Source organism: Pipistrellus hanaki (assembly GCF_964339955.1).
Source record: "Pipistrellus hanaki genome assembly, chromosome: 1".
Taxonomy (NCBI): domain Eukaryota; kingdom Metazoa; phylum Chordata; class Mammalia; order Chiroptera; family Vespertilionidae; genus Pipistrellus; species Pipistrellus hanaki.
Genome location: NC_140503.1, coordinates 9844807 through 9871021, shown reverse-complemented (window position 1 = coordinate 9871021; position 26215 = coordinate 9844807). Strand labels below are relative to the sequence as shown.

The window sequence follows — 26215 nt, the reverse complement described above, 5'->3', positions numbered from 1 at the left end:
GACACGCTGATTTTCATGTGTATTTAGGTCTGTCTTCCAACCAGGCTGTGACCATCTTGAGAGCACAGGCCCTCTTTGTACCGCCTCTCCATGGCCCAACAGCCCAGATCTAACCAGGCACCCAGTGACACCTCGTAGGCGGTGTATGCCCCCTGACCCCCACAGAGTGAGCACCTTCTTCTATTCTGAAATCCCTTTCCCGTTCTCTTTGCTGAGCTTCGATTACCAAGGGAGCGAGTGAATCAGGTACTTCTTACGCCATGAGACGTGCCTATAGGTACTCTGGACAACGTCCACACTTATAACCCCGGAAACACAGACGTGTCCTGACCCTCTAGGCCCATCTCTCTCCATTCTCAAGCTTGGGAACCGCTTCCCCTCCGTTTATCTGACTATTAGTATCATCAGTGGGGAAAGTCTGAAATCAAAACCAGAGACCCGGAGCTGGGAAGTGGGGGAAGAGAAGGCCATCTTTCACGGGCCCAGCTTCTGTTCCCTGCACCCTCCGGCCCGGGACCCAGGGACACTTGTTGTGAAGACAGATGGCTCGCAGCCGTCAGAGCCCACGGATCCGACCCACAACCTTGGCCTCGTTAGCAAAGGACTCTCTCTGACCAACGCAGCCAGCCAGCTGCAGGCCGGATACAGTGACGGGTGTGACAACCACCAGCGCTGGGATGTGAATAAGCAGGCGGAGCTTCCGGAAGTCTCATTTCAAACCTAATGAGAGTTGTACCAGGCTTAACAATTTTTCTTTTTTTTCCCTACCTCAGCAACTGAGGCTTCCTTGTGACAAAAGCAGAGGAATTGGGCGTTTTGGTCAGCGGCGGGCAGCAGGCAGCAGGCGGGCAGGCTCTGTGTGCCAGGTAGTAGAGGTACAAATCAAAAAAGGCCCGGAGAGTCCTCTCAGGGTCTCCACAGGGACATGCACAAGGTGCCTCCCACCTGGCGTGCAGGAGGCCTCGATGAGAGCCGGACCAACTGCTCCGGGAGCTCAGGCGGAAGAGCGACTCGGCCTTCTGCTATTTCTCCCCACGCCCAAAGCCCGAGTCTCCACGGAAACAGAAATAGGGACAGGCTTACCCGGTCTCATGTCCTTCCTTCTTTCCAACCGCTGGGGTTGAGTCAAAGGATATCAATCCTCATTCAAAAAATAATTGTTGAGCCCTGGCCTGGTGGCTCAGTTGGTTGGGACATCATCTCATACACCAAAAGGTTGTAGGTTCAATCCCCCATCGGGGTGAGTATGAGAGGCAACCAATCAATGTTCCTCTCTCACATTGGTATTTCTGCCTAAAATCAATAAACATCCTCAGGTGTGACTCAGTGGTTGAGCATTGATCTACAGACCAGGAGGTCATGGTTCTATTCCCAGGCACAGCCCATACATTTAAAAAATTAAATGTGTGTATACCTAGATAATAAGGGCCTACTATGTACGGGGAGGCAGTAGTGATCCAGCCAACAAGCATGCTTCCCCGTGAACTTAGAATGATGCTCAGCTGAACCCTAGCAGCCAAACAGTATTTAACACAGCCGGACTGTTCAATCTAATAAACAAACCAGTATCTCACATATAAGGATTGTTCTTCAGAGTATTCACCTGGAATTCCACACAGATAAAAGGGTGTGTGTGTATGTGTGTGTGTGTGTGTGGCGGGGGGATCCTTCCCCACGTGCCACACCCTGGAGCTGACAGTGAAGAGCAGTTCCCTCCCGTTCCAGTCAGGAAACAGGAGGCTGCCATTTACAAACCACCTCGGGGACAAGGTATCAAAAACTACGACTAAAAAAGTCCAAGGGAAAAGGGCCTTTCACCATAGGGGTCACTGGTCCCAGTGGCTTCGGGAGCCAGGCAGGCGGCAGGCCTGGGTGAGGAGCCGCTGGGGGGATGGAGGGAGCCACTGCGGGTGCTCAGGCCCAGGCCAGCCCAAAGCGCCCCGTTCCCAAGCAGGCCTTTCACACCCAACGGCGAAGGAAGGGGATCTGCTGGGCAACCAGTACCAGGAGCCTCCCATCTGCTCCTTGGAAGCAGCACTTCTGCTCGGTGTGAGGCCTCGTGCCGCTGGGATTCCCATGCTCCGGAGTCCGCCACATGACCTGCTCGGGCCTGGGAAAGGCAGTGTGTTGGGGACAGAAAAGAAGAAAGGGGCAAGGCGTGATCATGAGCAGAAGGGGAGGGAGAAAGGAACGTGAGGCATGGAAAAGGGCGGAGGGAAAACACCCTGATGCCTGGCACACGCCGAGGAGGGTGGGAACGTGGGCAGCAGACCTCACCCGTGTCCTCATCTGTAAGATGGGACTGTGCGACTTCCAGCGCCCAGTGAAGGGGACACCGGGAAGCTCCTGGCCGAGCCCAAAATCCCGTCAAGCGTCCCACTGCCCAGCCATCCGCTGCCTCCCACCACCCGCCATCTGGCGTTCAGTCCCACAGACAAACATTTATTGGGCAGGAGCCCAAAGCCGCCACTGGTATGTTTGTGTGTCTTTGATTTAGCAGAAAACAGCGCAAAATCAGAACTGCTTCTATTATATACTATGGCAAAGTTTCTTCTCAATTAACAAGTATTTATTTAGCACCTCCTGTGGCTTCGTGCGGGAGAAAGCAGAGGCTCGGAGGACTTATGTATCATGCCCGGGACCATCGCGCAGCCTGCACACAGGAGAGCTGGTGTTTGACACGGGTCCGATCTCATCCCAGAGCCAGAAGAGCTGCCGCTGATCCCTGCCGTGCAAAAGCCCGCAAACAAACTGGAAAGTGTGACTAACTCCCGTGACACAAACACAAAAGCTTCACAGAGGCAGGAGGGAAGCGAGAGGCTGGGAGCCGCAGGGCCAGGTGACGTCTCCACATGGACCCACAACATGGACTCACCACATGGGCTCGAAAGAAGGAGCGGGATCCGTGGCCCCTTCCCGTGCGGGAGGATGACGAGGGGACAGCAGAGACAGAACTCGGAAGTCAGACAGTCAGACAAGGGGCTAACGCTGACAAAGTGAGAGCGATATGGAAATGGGTCCGTCCAAAGGCTTCTGCCTGAAGTCCTCTCGTCCTTGCCTCATTCATTTGGCCCTTCCCAGTGAAAACGCACACCAACTACTCAGATGGTAGTTGGACTGTACTTATGAGCCTCCTACAGAGAAAAGGCTTTGCTAAGCACCTTAGTGGGGCCAGGGCCACCTGTGGGAAGAATATTTAATTTGTGCAGGGGGATGAGCTATTTTCAAGCCCCTTTAAGCCATCTACAAGAGCTGACATCCTATATAATAAAAGCCTAACAGGCTAAGTGTCCGACTGCTCGACCGGTTGCTATGATGTGCACTGACCACCAGGGGGCAGATGTTCCAACCAGTAGGTTAGCTTGCTGCTTGGGTCTGGCCAATCAGGAGTGGGCAAGACACGCCCTGGAGCCCTCCCACAGTCCCTCCCCAACCTGATAGTGTACCAGTGGGGTCCCTCGACCTGGCCTGCACTCCTCACAATCCGGGACCCCTCAGGGGATGTCAGTGAGCCAGTTTCGGCCCATTCCCTGCAGGCCAGGCCGAGGGACCCTGCCAGCAAGTGAGTCAGATTTACTAGTAGACCACTGGCAAGACAGTTAGCAGTTATTTTACTCTCTCTTCAAAGATCCTAAAATAGATACTCCAGAAATAAACCTTTACATTTAAGTTCAATTAGTTAATTTTTTACTAACATGTCAAGGCAACTTTTTTTTTTTTTTTTTTTTTTAAATATATATATTTTATTGATTTTGTACAGAGAGGAATGGAGAGAGATAGAGAGTTAGAAACATCGATGAGAGAGAGTCATCGATCAGCTGCCTCTTGCACACCCCCTACTGGGGATATGCCCGCAACCAAGGTACATGCCCTTGACCGGAATCGAACCCGGGACCCTTCGGTCCCCAAGCCGACGCTCTATCCATTGAGCCAAACCGGTCTCGGCCGTCAAGGCAACTTAATAGGAAAGAAGACTTTTTAATAAATGGTGCTTAGACAAATGAATATTCAGATGCAAAAAATTTAACTCAGACCCTTATCCCATACCACACGCATATTAAATCAAAACAGATCAAAGATCTACATGTAAAAGGAAAAACTATAAAACTTGTAAAATAAAACATGGGAGAAAATCTTCATGGTTTTAGGTTAGGTGAAAATGTCTTCGATATGACACCAAAAGGATAATCTATAAATTAAAAAAAACTGAAAAATTGAATTTCATTAAAATTAACTTTTCCTCTTTAAATGACATCATTAAAAATGAATAGAAGCCAGGGACTGGTGGAAAATATTTACAAATGCTATATCTGATAAAGAACTTGTATCCTGATAATGACAACCCAAAGAAAAACAGGGCAAAATATTCAAACAGTGTTTCACCACAGAACATGTAAGAATAGATAATAGGGACATGAAAAGCTGCTGAACAACATTAATCACTAGGGCAATGCAAATTAAAACGATAAACACACTGGACTAGCTCTAAGTGAAAAGCTGGCCATACCAAGAACTGAAGAGAATGGAAAGAAACTGGGACTCTCCGATACTGCTGGTAGAAATGTAATGTGGAGCAGCCACTTTGGAAAACAGTTTGGCAGTTTCTTAAAAAGTTAAACATGAACTTATCAGATGACCCATCAGTTCCATTCCCATGAATCTATCCAAGGGAAAGGAAAACATATGTCTGCGGAAAAATTTGTATGCAAATGTCCATAGCAGCATTATTCATAAGAGCCCCCAAGTAGAAACATATGCTCATCAATTGGTGAATGGACAAGCAAAATATAGCATATCCATACAGCGGAATAACCAACAAAAAGGAGGGGCCTCTGGGTACATACTACAATGTGGGTGAACCTCAAAAACACTGTGCTAAGTTGAAGATGCAAGACATAAAGGACTCAGATCCCACTCTTGACACCAAAAGAAAAAAAGAAAAAAAGACATAAAGGACTACTAGATAGACTGTGATTCCATTTATGTAAAGTTTTTAGAAAAGGCCAATCTCTAGAGACAAATAACAGATAAGTGGTTGCCTGGCATTGGGGGTGGGAGTGGGGACTGATGGCAAATAGGCTTGAAGAACTCTTTAGAGTGATGGAAATGTTGTAAAGCTGAATCATGCAGATGACTGCACCGCTGTGTACATTTATTTAAAACTATTCAACTGTAGCCCAGCTGGTGTGGCTCACTGGTTGAGCGTCGATCTGTGAACCAGGAGGTCATGGTTCGATTCCCAGTCAGGGCACATGTGCATGTTGTGGGCTCAATCTTCTGTGGAGGGTGGGCAGGAGGCAGCCAATCAATGATTCTCTCTCATCACTGATGTTTCTATCTCTCTCTCTCTCCCCCTTCCTCTCTGAAATCAGTATATATATTAAAAAACAATTAAACTGTGTATTTATAACATTTTTGCTATGAAATGTATACCTGAATAAAGCAGCATTCCACTCTCGGCAGTTTCCCTCGCTGAGGGGCCCAGTCCCAGAAAAGAGCTCTGCTGGGTCAGAAGGGCCGGGCCGCTCCCGCCCCTCAGACCTTACTTCCCATTTTCAGCTGCTAATCTCAGATTGGCTAGAGGCGCTCTCCAATAAACACGTGTTGGCTATTTCAGGGTCTCCCGTTCCCTGGTCCATCAGATGTCCCATCGCTTCCTTCTGCTCACACCCACACAAATGCAAATTACATGCTATCCTGTAGCTGTTGGTAATTTGCTCCCATCAGCCTGTCCTTAGGGACTCATGAGTATACCCTGTCATCTGGTTTTGTTGTAAATGTTGTTCATGGGTTGTGGTTTTCCTATCTGGTTACTGTGTCTTTTTTTATGTGGATATGTGAGAAGAACCAAATGCCACCGCTGTTGTTATCGTCTTCCCGGATTCCAGTTGCCAATTCTTACCTTTCCGTCAGGGAGCTGACAAACCCTTCACTCACTTGTCAAGCCCGTGTATAATGCTTACTATGTGCCAGACACCGTCCAAACACACTATAATTACTAAGTCACTTAATCCACTAACAACACTATGAAGTAGGTTCTATTATTATCCCCGGTTTACAAGTGAGAAAACTGAAACACAGAGAGGTCAAATAGCTCGCCAATGTCACAGTGAACGTAAGACTTAAACCCAGGCGGCTGGATCCAGAGCCAGTGCTCTTGGAACCGCTAGACTACGCTGCTCTCAAGAGCTCATAACGTGCATCTGGTCTGGGAGACCGAGCATTCGACCAGGACTACCTCCTGTCCCCCAATCCTCCCTAACAAGGGGGAATCTTACCCCTCCCTCAAAGGCCAAGTTCAAATGTCAATTCAAAAAAACTTGAACTCTCCCAGGCAAGCAGCTTCTTCCTCCTTCCTCGCCTCCTTCTCCTTCCCCCTCCCATCCTTCAGGCTGGTGCTTTTCACCAGGTGCCACACTTCCTGCTGACACCCTTGCCTTCCCCAGGGCTCACAGAACATTGGTATTCATCTCCTGCCTCCAGAGCACACCCTAGTGACTGGCCCCGAGCAGGCTCTCAATGAACATTTGTGAAATTGAGTAGGCAATTGTTTTTCTCCTTAACTAGCTCACAATGTACTTGGAAAGCAATAAAACTGCATCTTTTTTGAAAAGGAAAAAAAAAAATCTGTATTCAGAGATTTTTACCAAGTCTGGCTAAGGTTTTTCTGGGTATTTTTTGGAAGAAACACAGCATTGGATTCGTCCTGATATTTCCGTGGCTTGTTTATAACATGAAGAGACGGCTGCTTCTGATGCTTTTCTGCCAGATTCAAAGGAGAACAGGCTACCATGCCCACCAACCCAGCACCTGGCAGGAGCGAGCAGCAGGAGAGAGCCGCAGTGTCAGGGCGGGGCCTGGAGAATTAGCACCAAAGTCACTTGTGAATATGAAGTCAAAATTCAAACCTAAAGCAGAGAAGGTGGAAAACCCAAACATCAATTGAAAAAAAGAATTCATTCATTTTTTTTAAATCTTGTAATTTAATGCAGGACTTAGCTATGAGAAAATACATTTTTATCATAGATTTCCTTAATGGTGTACAGACCGATGGCAGACATTGCTACACAAATACAAAGGCAGGTATTTGTAAGAAAATGTATGGCCCCTCTCATATTCAGTAGAAGGTTCTAGTGTTTCCAAAAAAAAAAAGAAAAAAGAAAAAGAAAAAGAGAAAAAAAAAAAAAAAAGAAGAAATTCTCCAAAGATGTCTCAGTAATTTTCTGGGCTTTAGCTCAATCTCTCTAAGAGTTAACTAAAAATACCTCTGCAAAAAGGAAAAAGGAGAGAAAAACAATGATTTAAAAAGAAATAGGTAGGAAGTAAAAACAAGCTGGGGCCTCCACTCCCATCCTTCCCTCGTGTAAAATATGAATGCATTTGACACCTAAACCAGGGGAGGGAAGAAGTAGGTTAACCCTGAGCACTTTCCCACACTCCCTCCCGGGCAGCTACAGCACGGCCTGCTCTGCAGCACAGACATTCACCAAATTACCAAGAAAGCTCCCAACAGTCAGAGAGGGCGAGTCTGGCTTCCTTCTGTCCAGACAGGATGTGCATTCCTCTTTCCCAACACACACGTGTCATTTCAGTGGCCTGCCCTCGAGGGGCTGCCTACAGAGGCCATGCTAAAACACGCTCCTGTGCTTCTGTGTCCAATAATGAACAGCCCATGAAGGGTTCATCTGGAAGAGTCACGTGTTTTTTTTTAAAACGTGGGTCTGGGAGGCCCTGGGAGCAAATGTTCTCAAACAACCAACCCACAGAAGACAATAATTCTCTTTCCTGTGTGGGAACTCCGGAATCCCATCCAGATGTGTATGTGGTACGCTGAAGTAAGGAGGCCTAGAGCACCAAAATGCGGCCACGCTAGGAACTTCTAGACATGAATGAGTCTGCCAGGGCCTGTGTAAGGAGTTTCTCAACTAAAGCCACCATCACTGTAAATGGCCCTCCCCCCAATCTCAGAGTCAGGGCACACAACAGAGGTCCCTATGACCCAGAAACACTGTCTGTTCCTGAGATCAAGGAAATCATTTGCTACCGGCCCCCTTCACCCTCTTTTCACAGAAGGACGTCATATGCAGGAAGACCTAGATGGCCGGTGACATCCCCCTCTTTCCCACCAAGAAGCAGCAATCAGGGCAGCGGGTCCCATGAAGCCAGTCCAGGTGGTTCTGTTCATCCTTATGTCCCCAGGACCTAGCACAGTGTTCAATAAACATATCTAGCTTCTAATACATGAATGTTGCACTAACTACGTTTAAAGAAAACACACTGCTAGGCATCTGTGAGCCACAGCCATCTCAGCTGAAAATGAGTTCATTCATTCATTCATTCATTCATGTCCAACTGTACGCCAGACACTGCTCAAGATACAGATCCCTCCCCAAATAAAGCAGACAAAAGCTCCTACCCCAGCGGAACTTACAGTCCAGTGATCGGAAACAGACAGTAAACAAGTTATACCAGGAAAAAATACAATGTGGACAAAGGGTTAACAAATTCCTTTCCTCTACTGCTTGAGAATTTGACCTTAGGTGAGCTTTCCAATTCTGTTTCGCTGGCAACCTAATAAAGATAAAATGACAATTATGTTACCAGGCAACACTGCTTATGTTAAAAAATGACGCTGGGGGGGGCACCAAAGTAGATAAAGGGGACCAACTGTTTGCTAAAGGAAACGGAACTTCCGGGAGGGAGCACACAGTGGAGTACACAGATGCCCGCCCCGCCCACCCACCCCTGCACTGGGAGCCTAGACAGACCACCACGGAGCCTCCCCCTTACTGAGCCCTGACAAACCTCCAGGTGGCACAGGACTCAACACTCGTTAAGTGCTGACACGTACGAAGAGCACGGAAAGCTATCACCTGTGCCCATGGCTCACCTATGGTCTTGGAGATCCATAATTGACATTGACAAAGATTCCTCTGTTTCCATACTAAAGTTTTGGTGGCATTAGGGGATGAGCCAGTCCAATATACATTTAAACAGAGAAAGAAAATTCGCAGGCACTTTTTATGACATAACTAGAGGCCTGATGCATGAAATTCATGCAAGAGTAGGCCTTCCTTCCCCACAGCTGCCGACAGGCACCTGGGACCCGGGTTTCCCTCGCAGCCCTGGCTTTGTTTGGAAGGACGTCTGGAAGGAAGTCTGGTCTAATTAGCATATTGTGCTTTTATTATTATAGATTACATCTGGACTGGCTTTTCAAAGTTCCTATTTTCTAAGTGGAATGCACTCCTTGGAGCTGTGCTGCTTAGTACTCCGTTTTTAAAAAGAGAGCACGGAGTGTGGGCACGTGGTCTGCGTGGTTAGAACTCAAACTGGGTGTCAGCGGATGTGCAGGTCCCAGCTCCGCCACCCATCAGTGGTGTGACCCGGAGTAAATCACATTGCCTTGTTTATTGACTATTTCCCCAACCAAGATGTCAACCCCATAAAGGCAGGGACTGGTCTGACTTGTTCACGTAGAACAGTGTTTGGCACTAGAAGTAACCCGGTGAGGTTCTTGACAAAAATTTATTGAATGAGCCCATCTGGTGTGGCTCTGTGGTTGAGTGTCAACCCATGAACTAGGAAGTCATGGTTTGATTGCCAGTAGGGTATATGCCTGCGTTGCAGGCTCCATCCCCAGTAAGGGGCAGCCAATCAATGATTATCTCTCATCATTGATGTTTCTCTCTCAGAAGGCAGGCGCTGGACAAAACCACTGTCTGAGGGTTCTACCAAGCCCCTCCACAAGGAGTGACCACAGGGGTGCAGTGCTAAACGATAGAACCTGCAGCCAGGTCGCCGTGTGTAGAACAGGGGCCATGCTACAGATACTGACGACCTCAAAGGTGGCAAAGGACATGAACGAGATGCCACCATGAGGAGCAAGGATGGTGAAGGGGGAGTACTTGGCACAAAAAAGCATCCTTGGGTCTAGCAGGGGTCCTCAAACTTTTTAAAGTGGGGGCCAGATCACGGTCCCTCAGAGAGCTGGAGGGCCGGACTATATGAACTACTAATTCCTACTGTAACACCTCGGCTGCGTTCACTGCCCAAAAAACCTGGCGGGCCGGATCAGACTCCTCTGCGGGCCGCATGTGGCCTGCGGGCCGTAGTTTGAAGACCCCTGGTCTAAGGGATTAGGAGGGGCCCAGGAACTGGTCCAGGGGTCCGGTTCTCCCTGAAGGAGACTCAAGATCACTAGTTTGGTGCTCACTCTTTAAAAAAATGGGGGATTATGAAAGAATAAAAGTGATTACTACAACTCATTAAATCCTAGGGGGTTTTTTGTAGACAACCAAAAAAACTGAATATATTTAAGTATATTTTTAAAGAAAAAGATGTGCTTTATCAATTTCTGTTTCTAATTGCACAACTCTTGTCTAATGCATTATTTCCCTATTCCTGAAAATCTGTCAGACCCTGTCCATTGTACGTTCTCAGGTGCCCGTTTTTAAAGTGCAGAAAATAAAAAAAGGTGCGAGACAAGCACGGAGTGGACGCATCAGGAGCTGGAACCAGGGGAGGCCCCTCTGCCCCTGCTCTCAGAGGTGCTGCCTGCAGGCGCCCACAGATAAGTGACCCCCCGGTGTGGCCCTGGGGCCTGAGTAACCCTGATGGCACTTGGCTTGACCAAAACTTCCCACAGGTTTCTCTCCCTCCGTGGTCTCGAAACTGGCCTTGACCTCCCCCTCCCCCCAAAGTAATCCCTTGTTGCCGCTGCCCAGCCCAGCCTTCAGAACACTGCCCCGCAGGGACACCGCGAGGAGCTGGCCCGAGGCCATCGCCATGGGTCTTCTGAGCCCAGAGAGAAGGGCAAGGGCGAGAGAAAGAGAAGCAAAGGCTTCCAAGGGGAGCAGTCCCTTCACTCTGGCTGCCTCGGTGGGAATCTCCGTGAACTTGGGTAAGAGGAGAAATGAGCCAGTGCGCAGTCCCCGGCAGGTAACCCATCCTCTAGTGAGAACACACCCCTCCTCCTCCTTCCTCTTCCGCGGGGCTCGGTGGGCAGCCGTGTCTCACGGCAGGAGGCCAGAGCCCAGGGGCCCAGCTGCCCTCCTCAACGAACAGCCTTCGAAGGTGAAAACGCGTTCCCCAGGCCATCCTTATCAGCCTCACACAGAGCGTTTTCGAAGGGAGGGGTGGGTGTGGCTCCCCTGCGAGCCCCCAGGAAACTGCGTACCTGCCACACAGATCACCCGTTAGAGGGAGGGAGGGTGTTGGTTGGGGGTCCTCTGTGAAAAACAGATCACTAGAAAAAACATTCCACATCCCCTCCCTTCTCCCTCTATCTACTAGTAAAACAGCAGAACTCAGCGTAGAGGACATGCACCATCGCTCAGACGATCTCAATCCATGGCAGATGAGATCCAGTTTGAGCACGTCTCAGTGCCAAAGCCACCAAGCCATTCCAAACCTTGGGGTGTCTGGTGTGGACCATGCCAATCGGAGCCAGTGGCCCTCAGAGCACAGCAGGCCTTGCCCGCAGTTTAATGGGGCCTGGGAAACAGGCAAATGGACATTGGATGGGTGTGGCTCTGGGCTACCGGGAAGATGAAATCCCACGTCCATGAGCTGCACCCCAAGGTTTGAAGCTCGTAACAATGAAGAGGGAGCAACTCCATTGTTGGTGTGTCCGGAGGCTGGGCCTCGGTCCTAGAGGGAGGGGACAGGCCTCTGGGCCCCCATGCACAGCCCAGCGGGAGCTACAGAGGAACCGGTACCTACTGTTGGTCTTCATGCACATCTATCCTGCAGCACAATGTCAAAACAAGGGTCAGCTGAAGAGATGTGGAACAGAATCATGGCATTTCTCGTAAGAGCAACACAGAAAAGATCAAACATCAATGCATTAGAGAGGTCTCTCCCTCACATTCAGGCTCCCAGACCTTCCTCAGACCCTCCTCAGAGGCAGCTCGGGTAAGAAACGTTCTTGTGTGGCGTCACAGCCACGCTCACCTTCATAAAAAACTGTCTGAGCCTGGCCGGTGTGGCTCAGGGTTTGAGAGGCGACCTATAAACCAGGTGATCAGGGTTCGATTCCTGGTCAGGGCACATGCCCGGGGTTGCGGGCTTGATCCCCGGTAGGGGGCGTGCAGGAGTCAGCGATTCGTGTTTCTCTCTCATCCACATTTCTATCTCTTTTCCCTTCTCCCTTCATCTATCTAACATCAATAAAGACGTCTTTAAAAAAAGAAAACTGTCGGAGACCTGGCAAATCCGATTCTCTGAACAGATCAGCCATTCCAGGAAGACGATCCGGTGTGCCAGGGTTTCCAGTTCACTCCCTTTTCCCCTGACAAAGGGCGGGGAGGGCTGTGCAGTCCCGCCCCCTGTCAGGAAGGCAGCGGCTCCCATCAGATCCCCCTCTGGGCTTGGATGCTCCAAGCCTATGACCCAGACTCACACGAGAGCCCCCCCCCCCCCGCCCCCTCCTCCCGCCTTCAAATCTCCTGGGAAACTGGGAGAGCCAGGTGAGGAAGGAAAAAGAGCCTATGCTCATTCTCTTAAAAAAAAAAAAAAAAATTCCAATTATAGTTCATATTTTAAATAGTTTTGTTATAATAACTAAACTGAAGACAGCGTTATAAGGTTTTCTATTCTCCTTCCTGAGGACCTTGATTAAAAAATGAAGAAGGCTTACCCATTTTTGAAATAGAGGACATGGGCTCTCTGAAGTCCTGTTTCTAGGAAAAAACCTAGTTCTTGATCGTGGGGAGCAGGGCCAGGCTTAGGGCTTCTGTTTTGGATATTAGTAAGTATTACCTAGAAGGGGAGAAAATTGGAAAACTAATCAGATCCACATCCAAGTCTACTTCCTTCGAGCCCTACCGCTGAACGCAGTGCACAACTGGAAAATTCAACGTCCTTCTGCAAACATCTGTGCAAAGGAAGGGCCTGGTGCAGATGTGGCGGGATCAGGAAAACAGACTGTGAGGTAGGAGGCAACCACGCCACCTGGGGACAGGTGTGGCCCTCCTGGCACGGGGGGCTGCGGCGTGAAGGACGCCCGGTGCCAGGAGAAGCATTAGAGCCGGAGTGGCTCTGCTGAATGCCAGGCTGTTGACAGAGAGGCTGAATGACAGAGAAGCAGGTCCCAGCAACGCCAGGAGCAGTCATCACCCACCAAAGGCCGAGGTCACCGGCTGGCAGACGCAGCTCCGGCCGCCCATGAGCCTGACGAGCTCCAGCAAGAGCTGAAAAGCGCTGTGACCGGCGCTGGCTGACAGCTACCCGGGGAGGGCAAACTCTCCAGGCTACCAAAGGGAGGCCTGTGGGCTGAGTGGCAGTTGGCTGTTCTCAAGGGGCAAGTTGAGAAAAACAACCCAAGCATCAAGTCTCCCGCACTTGACCTCTTGTCAACAGATAAGGAGGCTTTTAAAAGCTTAAGTTTTTAGCTTTGCAGGAAAAGACTCCCTACTAATCAGGAGACAGGATTACAAGTTGAGTGGGTCATAGAGATGTATACAGAGGCCACGCTCTTTAAACTCACAAGCCAAATAAAGCACTCATCCAGAAGCTGCTGGTGGCTCGTTAGAAATCCGTACGCCCAGCTGGTGTTGCTCAGTGGCCAAGCATCGACCTATGAACCAGGAGGTCACAGTTTGATTCCCAGTCGGGGCACATGCCCAGGTTACAGGCTCCATCCCTAGTAGGTGGGTGGGGTGTAGGAGTCAGCCAATCAATGATTCTCTCTCTTCATTGTTTCTATCTCTCTCTTCCTCTTCTTTCCTCTTTGAAATCAATAAAAACGTATTTTTAAAAAAATTCATCCCAGTGCTCTCCAAACACACTGGCCACATCTACTGAAAGTCAGCAGCTCTTTAAAGATCCAGATGTTGCCAAGACCGGTTTGGCTCAATAGATAGAGCGTCGGCTTGGGGACTGAAGGGTCCCAGGTTCAATTCCGGTCAAGGGCATGTACCTTGGTTGCGGGCATATCCCCAGTAGGGGGTGTGCAAGAGGCAGCTGATCGATGACTCTCTCTCATCGATGTTTCTAACTCTCTATCTCCTTTCCTCTCTGTACAAAATCAATAAAAATATATTAAATAAAAAAAAAGATCCAGATGTTAGCCAAACCCTAAATACTCTAGAGGTCTTGAACTCATTCTCCGAGTGGAGTTAAAGCACCGCTAGCTCTCTAACTTGCCAGGTTTGGGGAAAAGAAGAGGAGGAGGCACCCAAATGATCAGGATGTCCTGGAATGAAATCCAGCGGGCAACCCCTGAATTTGAGCTGCATCCCAGGATCTTATGAAAAGCACCTGGCTGCTTCATGACTTCCGCAAGTGCTAACAGGTAGGTGTTCCTCCTGCCTCCGACGAGCATGGGCGTTTTGGGCTCTAAGGCAGGCCCCTCCCCCACCCTTCCTCCACTGATGGAGACTCACACAGTGGGGACCTGAGCACTTGTCCTTTCTCCCTTCAGTCTCTCTCAAGATGACTTTGTTCATTCCTCTGAGCTTCAAAAATCAGCGACATGCTGCCAACTCCCAAATGTATCCTCTCTAATCCAGTCTTTCCCTCTGAATTCCAGACTCATATATCCAACTACTTCCTTGGCATCTCCATGTGGAGGTCCAACTCTGAAACCTTTAAAAATGATCCTTCATGGGCTTTTGGGGACAGTTGTTAATGTCAAAGAATGCCATGATTATCTTAAAGCAAAACCAATTCAGTGTAGTACAAAAATGAAAGTTAAAATCGTCTCAAAATTCTACCACAGAAATAACCAGTTAGCATTGATTGGACAACAGTCCAGATATCTCTGTTGTCAGGAGAGGAAGTTAAAAATCATTTTGCAGAAACTGAGGATGTGTTCTATGTGTGTTCAAATTTAAATCATTACATTTAATTTTAATTTGATAGAAGAAACTCTTGTGTGACCAAAGTAATCACTCAACTCTAAAGAAAAATGTGGGGTTTTTTCCACATAGTTCATAAGAGGTCTCTCTAAAATTTAAAATATCTCATATTGTGTGTGTACGTGTGTGTGTGTGTGTGTGTGTGTATGTGTATATGTGCATGTGTGCAGGAAAAGAGAGAGATGAGAGAAAGTAGGTGATACTTTTACCTACATATTTCAACTTTATACAGTATCTACTGATGCACAGTAAAGATGAGGAAATTAAGATACATTATTCATATTTCATACTTCATATTACCTTCTTATAATCTATATATATAAAAGGCTAAGTGACCAACCAACCATTCATCTGACCTACCAACCAATGACATACACTGGCAATTTAATAAAAATGTTGACTCACATATGTGTGATACATGTAAGGCTCTCACTGATGCCAATCGCACATGTGTGTTTCAATCTGTCATTGTTGATCGTGAATTTGGTTGACACTTGTATTATAGAGAAAGGGTGAATAGCGATATTAAAATATTTCTTCTAATTAACTTCCTTTCAATGTGCACGAATCTGTGCACTGGGCCACTAGTGTTGTAATAAAAAAGAAAAGAAAAAAACAGTTAGTGTACAAATAGATGGAAATAATTCAACCTATCTGATAGTTAAAGAAATGCAAAAACTAAAACTGCAAGGGCCATTTTCACCTAGCCAATCAGCAAAGTAACTTTTATACAGCAAGCCTGTCAAGATGCACAAAGCCACACCCCTCTTGCACTGCCAAAGGGAGAGGAGCTTGGCCTGACTTGTAAAGAGCAAGTGGGCACAGGCTGTAGTAACAAGAATGCTCAAACACATCCCCGCTTCTGGAGACTTGCCCGTAGAAACAACGTGAAGCGAAGGACAACGCTGCCTGAAGGACGTTCCCATCCAGCATTATTCCCAACTGCAGGCTACCCCGACGGTGAGTTAATCACCCCCGGCGGCCATCCACCGATGAACTATGCTACAACCTTGAAAACACTTCCAGGTTCTGACATGATGTTGAGTGAAAAAACACAGGTCAAAAATACTTTAATGCTATACAATTATGAAGGCAAAGACTGACTGAGCATGTATAAAAATTAAAATGAAACTTTTCCGGACTTTTCTAAAGTCAGCTTTGGGATGCTGCAGCCTCCTCCTCCAGCTACTCAGACGGCAGCCCCCAGGTCCGAGCACACGGCTGGCCCGTCATTTCTGACCTCCTCTGAAGGAAGCGTTCACTCAGAGATGCTGCCTTCAGCTTTGAGCCGTGACCCGCTGCTGCGGCTGGAGAGAAAAGGCAGGGACGGGGAAGGGGACGGGCAAGAAGGCTCTGTCCTTTCCTGTCGTCTCACATCTGAAAGCCAACAGCACAGCCACGTGGACCTCTAGAGTCACGCCCTGCCTTTCTCACGGCCGCCCTGAGCACTGGTCCCGGGACATCTGGTTTGAATTCAAGGCCCACGGTAACTTTAGTCTAATCCGGTTCCGAATCCAACACCTCGGCTGTGTCACTGCACATTCTTCCCGGGGAGGACGTAAGAGCCACCGCCTAACGACGGCCATGCTGACCGCGGAGCCGCTCCCTGACGAGCGGAGGGAATCTGGGCCGGACCCTACGACACTGGGGTCCCGTTGTTTCTTTCAAAACCCCAGTGCTGAAACAGCCCGGAGCAGGTCTGCGGGTGCCCCAGAATCCAGCAGCAGCGCCTGTGCTGAAGGGTGTAAAGGAATGAACTGTCAGCAGAAGGTAGGGTTCCGTCCTGGCACAGCCCCCGCTGGAGAAGGAGCACCAGCTGGCGGGCTGGTGCCGGCGAAGGACAAGGACAGCGTGATTTCATCTGCCAGACGCGGGGCGCGCGCTGGGACAGTCACGGATGAAGTCATCGCTATTCCTGTCACTGCGCCGGCACCGGCTCCTTGGGGGCAAATAACGTTATTTGTCGCTGGCATGATGCCACCACCTGAAGGTAAACGGATCACGGCCATCCTGTGTCCTTTCTAATTCTATCTGCTCCGATCCAATTTGTCTGAGTAAATTATTTTATGTACACAATTTTAGAGCTATTTTTATTCTTTAGAGAACAAATTATCAGAGAAAAAAATATTAGTAGATGTCTCTGTAACCCTAAAACAACAAGGGCAATACTGAAGAAACACTGAATGCCCACGGCTTTTGTGTATTCACATTTTCCTCGGCCCTGCCTCCACATCTGGAACAGGGTGGGACGGGGGTGGGGGTTAGGGTGAGGGGGGTGAGAATAACACGTGGGTAGCTCCTTGCATCCCAGCTACAGACACGGAGACTCACTAGTTCTCTAGCCTCAGACCAGTCGGGCAGTATCAGACCCACGATGAAAACGGAAAGCTCGACTCAATGATTGGACCAAGGTCAAATAGTCAGGGTGAACAGAGGTCCTGAACCCAGATATCACATAGGAACTCCAGGCAGAATGTTGTCCCATTATTTTCCACACAAGAAAAAGAAAGCAGCCCGGCGGCGTGGCTCAGTGGTTGAGCGTCAACCTATGAACCAGGAGGTCACGGTTCGATTCCCGGTCAAGGCACATGCCTGTGTTTTGGGCTCCATCCCCGGCATGGGGCATGCAGGAGGCAGCCGATGGATCATTCTCTCTCATCATTGGTATTTTTATCTCTCTTTCCCTCTCCCCTTCCTCTCTGAAATCAATAAATATATTTTTTTAAAGAAAAATGAAGTAATTTTTCTGCCATTAACATTCCCCTAAAAATTCTTTAACATTTTAAATAAAACAGTGTGTTTATAATACTCTAGATTCTTACCTAAATATCTGAAATCTCCCAAGATGAGGGCAGATTCCACTGCCAGGTGACCCAGGAACAGAGACTGGCAAGGAGACTAACATTCGCTGTGTGCTGACCATGAACTTCCTGGGAAGAACATGAGTCAAATCATTTTATCCTCACAGCAACAGATCGTTTCTTGAGCACCCACTACAGTCAAAACAGACGTCCGGTTCACTCCATCGCTCTCAGGGCTACTGTCTCAGCTTGCTGGGTCTGGGGAGGCTCAAAGTGGTTTCCCATGAAGGAAGGCTCAGACTGGAAAACTGAGCCAGAAACGTGAAGGTCGTCTACACACCCTGAGACCGAATCCTGGGCCGAGGCTGCTTCCCCATGCTACCCTGTTTCCCCGAAAATAAGACAGTGTCTTATATTAATTTTTGCTCCCCAAGATGCGCTAGGTCTTATTTTCAGGGGATGTCTTATTTTTCCATGAAGAAGAATACGGTACACACTTATTGTTAAATGAAAATAAAGGAAATTTATTGTACCTGTATACGGTGCAGTAGTGCGGTAGTTGTCAACACAAACCAGACAAACTGTGAATCCTACAGTATCAAGAATTTACTCATTTATTCAATGACAATCATGTCATCATCTTCTGGAACATCATCATAACAATCCAATTCCTGAATTTCCTGTGACTCCATTTCTTTCAGAATCAGTGGAACAAATCTCTCATGTTTAGCCTAGGGGGGGCCTTATTTTCGGGGGGATGCCTTATATTTCACTCAGAAGGAAACCTGTAAGTAGGTCTTATTTTCGGATGATGTCTTATTTTCGGGGAAACAAGGTACTAAGAGCGAGGGTTCGCCTGGCCAAATACTTATAAGCATTTTCTTATATATAAGGGTGTGGGAAACCACAGGAGCCTGGGACAGTGAGGAGAGTAAGTGCTGAATTAGGTAAAGAAAAAGCTAAGATCTAATTCTAACTTTGGCCCCAAATTCCTCTGTGCCCTTGGGCTCTCCCTTTCTGGGCATTTTCTTCTCAAAACCTAACGACCTATGATCATCATTTCCCCAAAACCACCAAAAAAATATGTTATATCCTATGAGTCTCCTTGACAGTCTGCCTGAAGACTCCCGCGGTGAACGGGTGGTTATAAATGAACTCGACAGGAAGTACATCCAGACTTGCCAATTCCCGTGCCATGAAGACACCTGTAACAGATGAACCTCCTTCCTCCCGGCCTGAGAAGGCAGCCCTCCAGGATAGGGCTGGGCAGCCGCTGGAGAAAGAAGGTGCAAAATGAGGGCCCGGAGTGGTGAGGGCTGTGTGGCTCGCAAGAACAGCTCAGCTGGGGTCAGCAGTCTCCCTGCTGGGAACCTGGCTATTGAGGAGCCAGGCAGGGCACCCCTATGTTCATAGCAGCACAATCTACAATAGCTAGGATTTGGAAACAGCCTAGATGATTGGATCCAAAAACAGCAGATGATTGGATCCAAAAACTATGGTACATCTACACAATGGAATATTATGCTGCCATATAAAAGAAGAAATTCTCATCATTTGCAGCAACCTGGATGGAATTGGAGAACATCATGCTGAGTGAAATAAGCCAGTCAATGAAAGAGAAGCACCACATGACCTCACTCATTTATGGATAATAAAGAACATTATAAACTGAAGAACCAAAAGATAGATATAGAGACAGTAAAGCAACAAGCAGACTGTCAAATTACAGCGGGGAGGGGAGGGAGATCTGGGGTAGATAAGAGATCAACCGAAGGACTTGTATACATGCATATAAGTACAACCAAGGGACACAAAACTCTGGGGAGGGAGGGCATGTGTGTGTGTGGGGGGGGGGGGGCAATGGTATATGTACACAGATAATAATTTAATTTAAAAAAAATTAAAAAAAAAACAAAACAGGTGATTTTGAAAGCAAGCTGCATGATCATTTCTCTAAACATCAATCGTAACTTCTGAATAACACACACACAAAATTCCTTCCTCGTAGCAGCCTTCGGATAGAACACTTTGGCAAGATGGCCAGAGATCTTCCTGAACTCCCAAGTGTGCTGAGCTGTGGCTGAGAGTCCGTTCTGGTGCAGGCCAGGCCCGTCACCCTACCATCCTCTCCCCTTCTCTCTTGTGCTCCCACCTCCTCTCCCGGCCTCCTACAAGGCAGTTCTGGTCCTCATCACACACATTCTTTGTGAAGAAATCACTTCCAGTCTGTACACATACAAAATAACAAAAACTAACCCTGACTTGGTAGTTCCTCTCTATTCTACTCCTCACAGAGACGGAGGACCTATGAAATTGATGGGAATCAAGATCATGGTCATTTTCAAAGTCTCGAAGGATTTCTAATCATTTCAAAATACTTCGCAGGATCCATCTTGGGATCTGAGGGGAAAATACCCGTGTCAACCCTTGGTAAGACTCCAGAAAGCTCTGCTGGGGGCAGATCTTGGTAAAACAAGTGACATCCATTCAAGAATCCTGGGCGAAGTGCCTTATTTACATGTCCTGTTATCATTCCCACAAGAAGGTCATGAAGTAGGAGCCATTATTATGCTCCTTTTTCAGATGGGGGTGTTGAGGCTGTGAAGTGAAGGAGCTTAGGAACGAGCAGAGACAAACAACAGAGATCCTTCTAAATAAGATGCATGGCACAAGGGCAATATGCAAATTGGTCACAACGCCCTCACAGTAACAACCAAACAGCAGGCTACGTGGGGCAACAAGGCCAGCAGGGGGATTAGCGAGGGACGACCAAACGATAGACCAGCAGGCTGCATGGGGCGATCAGGCTGACGGGGGTGGGGGGGGGGGCAGTTAGGGGCGACCAGGCTGGCAGGCAGGTGAGTACACCTCCCTGGCCCATCCTGCTCCAATGCCCCCTGCCCAAGGGGGTGGGCTCGGGGTCTCTTGCCCCCTCACTCACTGGTCGGGTGTCCTCCCCATTAGCTGTTTGTCTCCATTCCCCACACGACAGACAAACCAGGGACTCTGAGGATAAACCATCCCGGATGGTCTCAGGGGACACACACCTGCTCCGAGCAGGTCCGCTGAGAGGCCCCGGCAGACCTCCGGCACAGCCTTCAAGGAAAAGCCTCCCACGCCAGGAGGTACACCTCGCTGGCAGAGAGTCCACCAAGGACACACGAAGATCCGCCCACGTTGCGAAGGAGAACGGACATAACAGCCAGCGTCATAAGCACATGCATACCGTCATTTCTGCTCAGAGCATGTTCCAGCGCCTCCCAAGCTCTGACCCGTCTATGCTCTCAAGGCCACGGTCGCCACCAGGTTCTCCTGGGCGTCCAGGAGAGCAGGAAAGCTGGGCCCAGAGGCAGACAAGCTGCGGGTTTTCCCGAGGCTGACCACAGTCCTCCACACTTGACTTTTGAAGTATCCACGGGAACCCACGCAGGGTCCTCACTTACCCTTTCTATCTCTTGGAGGTACAGCAGCGCGATGTCCCCCGCTTTCTCATAGCAGGTGATGACCTCCTGCTCCCGGTCCGCGTGGAGATTACTGGTAGAAGAGGAAACAGGCAACTTCTCTAGACAAAGTCCTAAAAAAAAATAATAATAATAATTTAAAAAAAAACAAAAAACAGATCAAACACAGACACTGGGAGAGTTGCTTTTCATGGGGCTTCACTTTCAAACGATCGCTCTAGAGGCTGAGACAGTGGTCGCAGGAGACCACACGCGGTCAGAGACTCGGATCCTCTGTCCTCCTCCCGGACAGATGGAACATCAAAAAGAGCACCCGTAAGTCACAGAGGAAAGAGGCCCCCGGCCGTGCTCAGAGCGCCGTTTGATTCTGATGTCCAGCTCGAGAACTTGACCCCCTTCAGGCTAAACAGAGCTTCTCGGTCAATTACATCCCAAGGTCCTTACAGAATTTTAGAAATAGGTTAGGCTCATGGAACAAGACTAGCGAAAGGATATTTTCTACCTCAAAATGTACACTTAAACAATTGAACATAAAAGCATTTTTTAGATGCGCTCTCCGGAGGCTCAGTTACTAGGAGAATCGTCCAACTCTCAGCCTTCGTGTTTGGGTTGACAATCACACCATGGACCACCTCTCAGTTCTAGGCTAAGAAAACACCCAGGACTTAGCTATGTGGGCAGGTCTTTGCAGATGGAGGAGGTTCTCTCAGCCAAGAGAGATCTCAGGGCTGGGATGTCTGAAAGGCTGAAAAAATAACAATTCTGAGGGCAGCAGCTACAGCCTGAGCCCAGCCATGGGCACCCGGCCTGGAGCAAGTCGGACTCAGGGTTCTACCCACAACCCGAGGCAGAGGGAGTCGGTGTGGAGGGTCTCCGGTGCCCCTACATGCAATAGGGCTGCTGTGGCAAATGCCCTGGGATGTAGTAGACACACATCCACCACATCCCACTCCGTATAAAAGTGTGACAAGGTTTACTACCGACAGAAACGGGGTTTGCGATGGGAAGGGGCCAGACAGGGTCTCAGGAAAACCCACCCAATGTGCAGATGAAGAAGCTGAGGTCTGCCATGGTGAAGCAAGTGCCCCAAATCTTTAGATCAGTTATGGGCACCACAGGAATCAGAACGCAGGCCTGTGGCCTCCCAAGTAGACCATCATTGATGCTGATTTTCAAAGTGGATGTCGCTACAGAGAGGGGTCATCAGAAAATGACCCGAAGCCTCAAGTGCAGCATTTTGAGACTGGCCTCCTCCAAGCTCTTAAACAGCGACAGTCCCTCCGGCTGCGGCGGCCAGGGGAGGCGGCTGTACTGGGCGGGCAGGAGGGGCCACTTCTCTGCACAAGGGGGCAACACCTCAGGAGCGTACCCCTCACAGAAGGTGCAGCTCGGCCAATGTGGTAGGTTTAAAAGCTTTATTGGGGTAAGACTGGCATGTAACAAACTATATGATTTTTTTCAACGTTTCCGTATTTTTGTTGTTGTTTTTATTTATTTCCTTTTTACCAAGTCCATAGTTTTCATTCAGGTTCACCCTGTGCTCCGCAGTTCTATGAGCTTTGACAAATGTTTTAATAAAGTTAGGTATCCACCACTACTGTGCTGCATGCCCTAAATAGATTCACTGCCCTAAAACGTCCCCTCCATCCCTCCTCCTGGTGACCACTAATTTTTCTATTGTCTCTGTAGTTTTGCCTTTTCCAGAATGTCATGCAGCTGCAATCATACAGTCCTTAACCTTTTCAGATTGGCTTCCTCTACTTAGAATACAATTACAGGCCCCTCCATGTCTTACCGTGCAGTTCAACTAATGACCACATCTCTCAGTCACTGTGTGTCTGGAGGCTTTATTTGGCCTTCAGTTTTGAGAAACATTCTCATTGGTTGGCAGTTTGCTTCCTCTGCCCGCCATCCCCAAGGACTCTAAAGATGTGTTCCACCATGTTCTCACTCGCATGGTTCCTGACAATAAATCTGCCGTCACCCTCCTGTTTGTTCATCCGCCTGTTTCTGGCTGCTTTTATGATTTTACTGATTGTGAGAAATTTGGATTGTGAAGTGGTTTGGGCTTAGTTTTCTCTGTATGTCTTGTGCTGGGCTTCACAGAGCTTTCTGGATCTAAGGGCTTATAGTTTTAATAAAATTTGAAAATGTGCAGTCATCATTTCTTCAAATATTTTGCTAACTCTTCCTTTGTTAGGGAATCCAATTACACACATTATTAGGCCACCTAAAGTTACCCACAGCTCCCTCATGCTCTTTCTACCTTCTTTTTAACTTATCCTTTCTGTTTCATGTAGGATAAATTTCTCCTGCTATATCTTCAAATTCACTAATCTTTCCTTTGATGTCTAATCTGCTTTAATCACCTCCAGTGTGTTTTTCATAGCACACATTGTAGTTTTCATCTCTAGAAATTTTAATTGGGTCTATTTTTAGCTTCCATGTCTCTACTGGCCTGTTTGAACGTAAGGATTACAGTTGTAATGACCATTTTAATGTCCCTCCAGTCAAAGTTGTTTATGCAGCTGCAGAAAACAATCACTCAGCAACCTCACCAGTGTGAACGGTTACAATCTCTTAACATTGTTTTGAAGAATGCGAGGCAAACTGAACAAATTCACCGTTTGGTAGGGCAGCTCCAGAACCACTCGAGAGCAGGCACTGATTTAAGCTCCCAAAGCGTGCTCTAAGTTCTCCTTTGTGCAAAATTAAAACACCAGAAAACAGCAAAAAGAGACAAATTGTTTTATAATCTCCCTTCTGCTCGTGTGAGAAGCAACCAAAACATAGCAAGTTGGGATCAGATATTTAATGTGAAGAAAACAAAATTCTCCAACGTGTCGAAGGGCCAGGAAGAAAATGGGTCTACCCTCTGGCGTTTTGTACCACGGCAGCTGGGCTGGGGCCACTCTGAGTCCCCGAGATGACTAAGGCCCTCTGGGGCCTGCCACGCCCACAGAGTCAAAGAAAAGGCAAATCCAGTTTGACTATCATCTGCATTTGGAGTTCTGAAATATCGAAACCCGGTGACCTACGTTTATGACCGTTCATATCGATAGTAAGAACTTTAAACCTGCTATAAAACTTAACCTTCTGATTGAGAAGAGATTGGTATCTTTTGTGGGTTTATGTTCTAATTAGGCAGCTATGTGGAGCCCCAAGTCTTGGCTGGCAATTGGGTCCCCAGCAGGAGTCTGTCTTTGGGTAGGAGGCTCTTTATGGTAAATGTTATTTCTTTCCTTCTCCCAAAGGCTTTGCCATTCGTCCCATATGCCACTGGGCCCGTGGGGAATTCATGGCCATGTAGATTGGTTCCAGAATAAGGGAGCGAGAGCCAGGGCAAATGTATCCTGCCCTGGGCAGCATTCTAGCAGGAAACAGATGTGCTAAGTCTGGTGCAAAGTGGAGTGTCTGTACAGACGCCAGCAGACAGGTGGGGTGTCACCACAGGGAGGGGCACCAGGCAGCCGAGGAGCAGGCTGAGGACCCTGGCCAGTTTAAAAGTTCAAGTGTGCCCTAGCCCAGTGGTCGGCAAACTCATTAGTCAATGGAGCCAAATATCAACAGCACAGCGATTGAAATTTCTTCTAAGAGCCAAATTTTTAAAACTTAAACTTCTTCTAACACCACTTCTTCAAAATAGACTCGCCCAGGCTGTGGTATTTTGTGGAAGAGCCACACTCAAGGGGCCAAAGAGCCGCATGTGGCTCGAGAGCCGCAGTTTGCCGATCACGGCCCCAGCCGGTTCGGCTCAGTGAATAGAGTCAGCCTGTGGACTGGATCGGCCAGGTACGATCTGGTCAAGAGCACGTACCTGGGTTGCAGGCTCAGTCTCTGGCCCTGGCCAGGTCACATGCTAGAGACAACCAATTGGTGTGTCTCTTTCACATCGATGTTTTTCTCTCCCTGTCTCTCGCCTTCCTTTCCATTCTAAAAATCAATGGAAAAATATCTCCGGGTGAGGATTAACAATAAAATAAAATAAAAGTTCAAGAGTGCTTAGCCTCAAGTGTTCTCTGTCGGTGTGACTTACAGAACGGAATTCAGCAAATCGGGCCTCCGCCTCTGTTTCCCTCCACTCTGAGTTCCATGCTCCGTGAAAGGAGCTCCATTTTATCTCTCCGGCGACTACCCATCGGAGCTCTGGCTGAGGAAGCGGAGAGCTGCCATCTCCTGCCAACACATCCAGTGATCACTCAGGGGCTAACACCCCCAACTCCTCCAGGATCCCTCAGCTGGGAGCCCGATCTGGGTCTGAGGACCGAACAGTTCCAACAGCATGAACGGTGCATTCGTCCAGGCCCTACTCTGCACCCCGCACTCTGCCTGGGTGTGGCACGCTCCATTCATAATCCCCACAGCCGCTCTGCAAGGAGGTGCTAACAGCTCCTCGTAGATAAGCTTGAACTTAAGGGCTGCACGGCTAGTAAAGGAGAAAGCCGGTTTTGACCCCTGGTCTCTCTGACTACAAAACCCTGCTCACAATATCCTGTGTCCACTGAGCCGCTGACAGCATAGTCGGTGCCTGATAACAGCAATGACAGTAAAAAATGAGTTTCCAATGGCACAGGCACTGCAATCAAAGTCCAGGGCCCCAAGGCAGTGGTGCTGTTCTCCCACTGAGAGCCGCATCGCCCCAGCAGCTCCCTGGACGCGGGCCTCCCACGCCCTCTGCGTCCGCCTTAGGAATGGGTGAGCTCCAGGGATACCGTCGTAGCGGTATAACTCTAGAAGATTAACAGTCACAGCAAATGTTTTTACTTTTTAATCGCATTAAAATGAACAGGGAATTAATTTCATGTGAAGTTATGCAACACAGTAGAAGACCATAAAACATAATTATGTGAACTATGTACAACAACACGAGGCCCCGTTTCCTCGTTTCTCTTAATCGCCTCCCTGGAAGCCAGGCCCGGGACAGGTACACCCTGCTGCTCTGCTGTAACAGGACCCGCGGGGGAAGCTATTACTGGAAGTACCAGGAAAACTTTATTATGACACCACGTCCCTGATAACTGAGCCCTGTGGTATGGGCTTCAGAGGCACTGGGACAATTTCCAGGGATCTCAGTTTCCAAGGCTGAAAAGAA

General features: G+C 48.4%; 1 protein-coding gene across 9 annotated transcripts in view; it reads right to left on the bottom strand.

Moving 5' to 3' along the window:
• TTC7B (tetratricopeptide repeat domain 7B) overlaps positions 1-26215 on the bottom strand; it is a 183338-nt gene that overhangs the window by 116321 nt on the left and 40802 nt on the right. For 5 of the 9 annotated variants that reach the window (XM_084883843.1, XM_084883845.1, XM_084883851.1 and 2 more), the window contains exons 4-6: positions 21106-21236; positions 12641-12762; positions 11725-11748 (exon numbers count right to left, since the gene is read on the bottom strand). In XM_084883843.1, the coding sequence (XP_084739969.1) occupies positions 11725-11748; positions 12641-12762; positions 21106-21236 (277 nt within the window). The remainder of the gene's footprint in view (positions 1-11724; positions 11749-12640; positions 12763-21105; positions 21237-26215) is intronic. The other 4 variants (XM_084883844.1, XM_084883846.1, XM_084883848.1 and 1 more) reach the window with 1 other exon arrangement.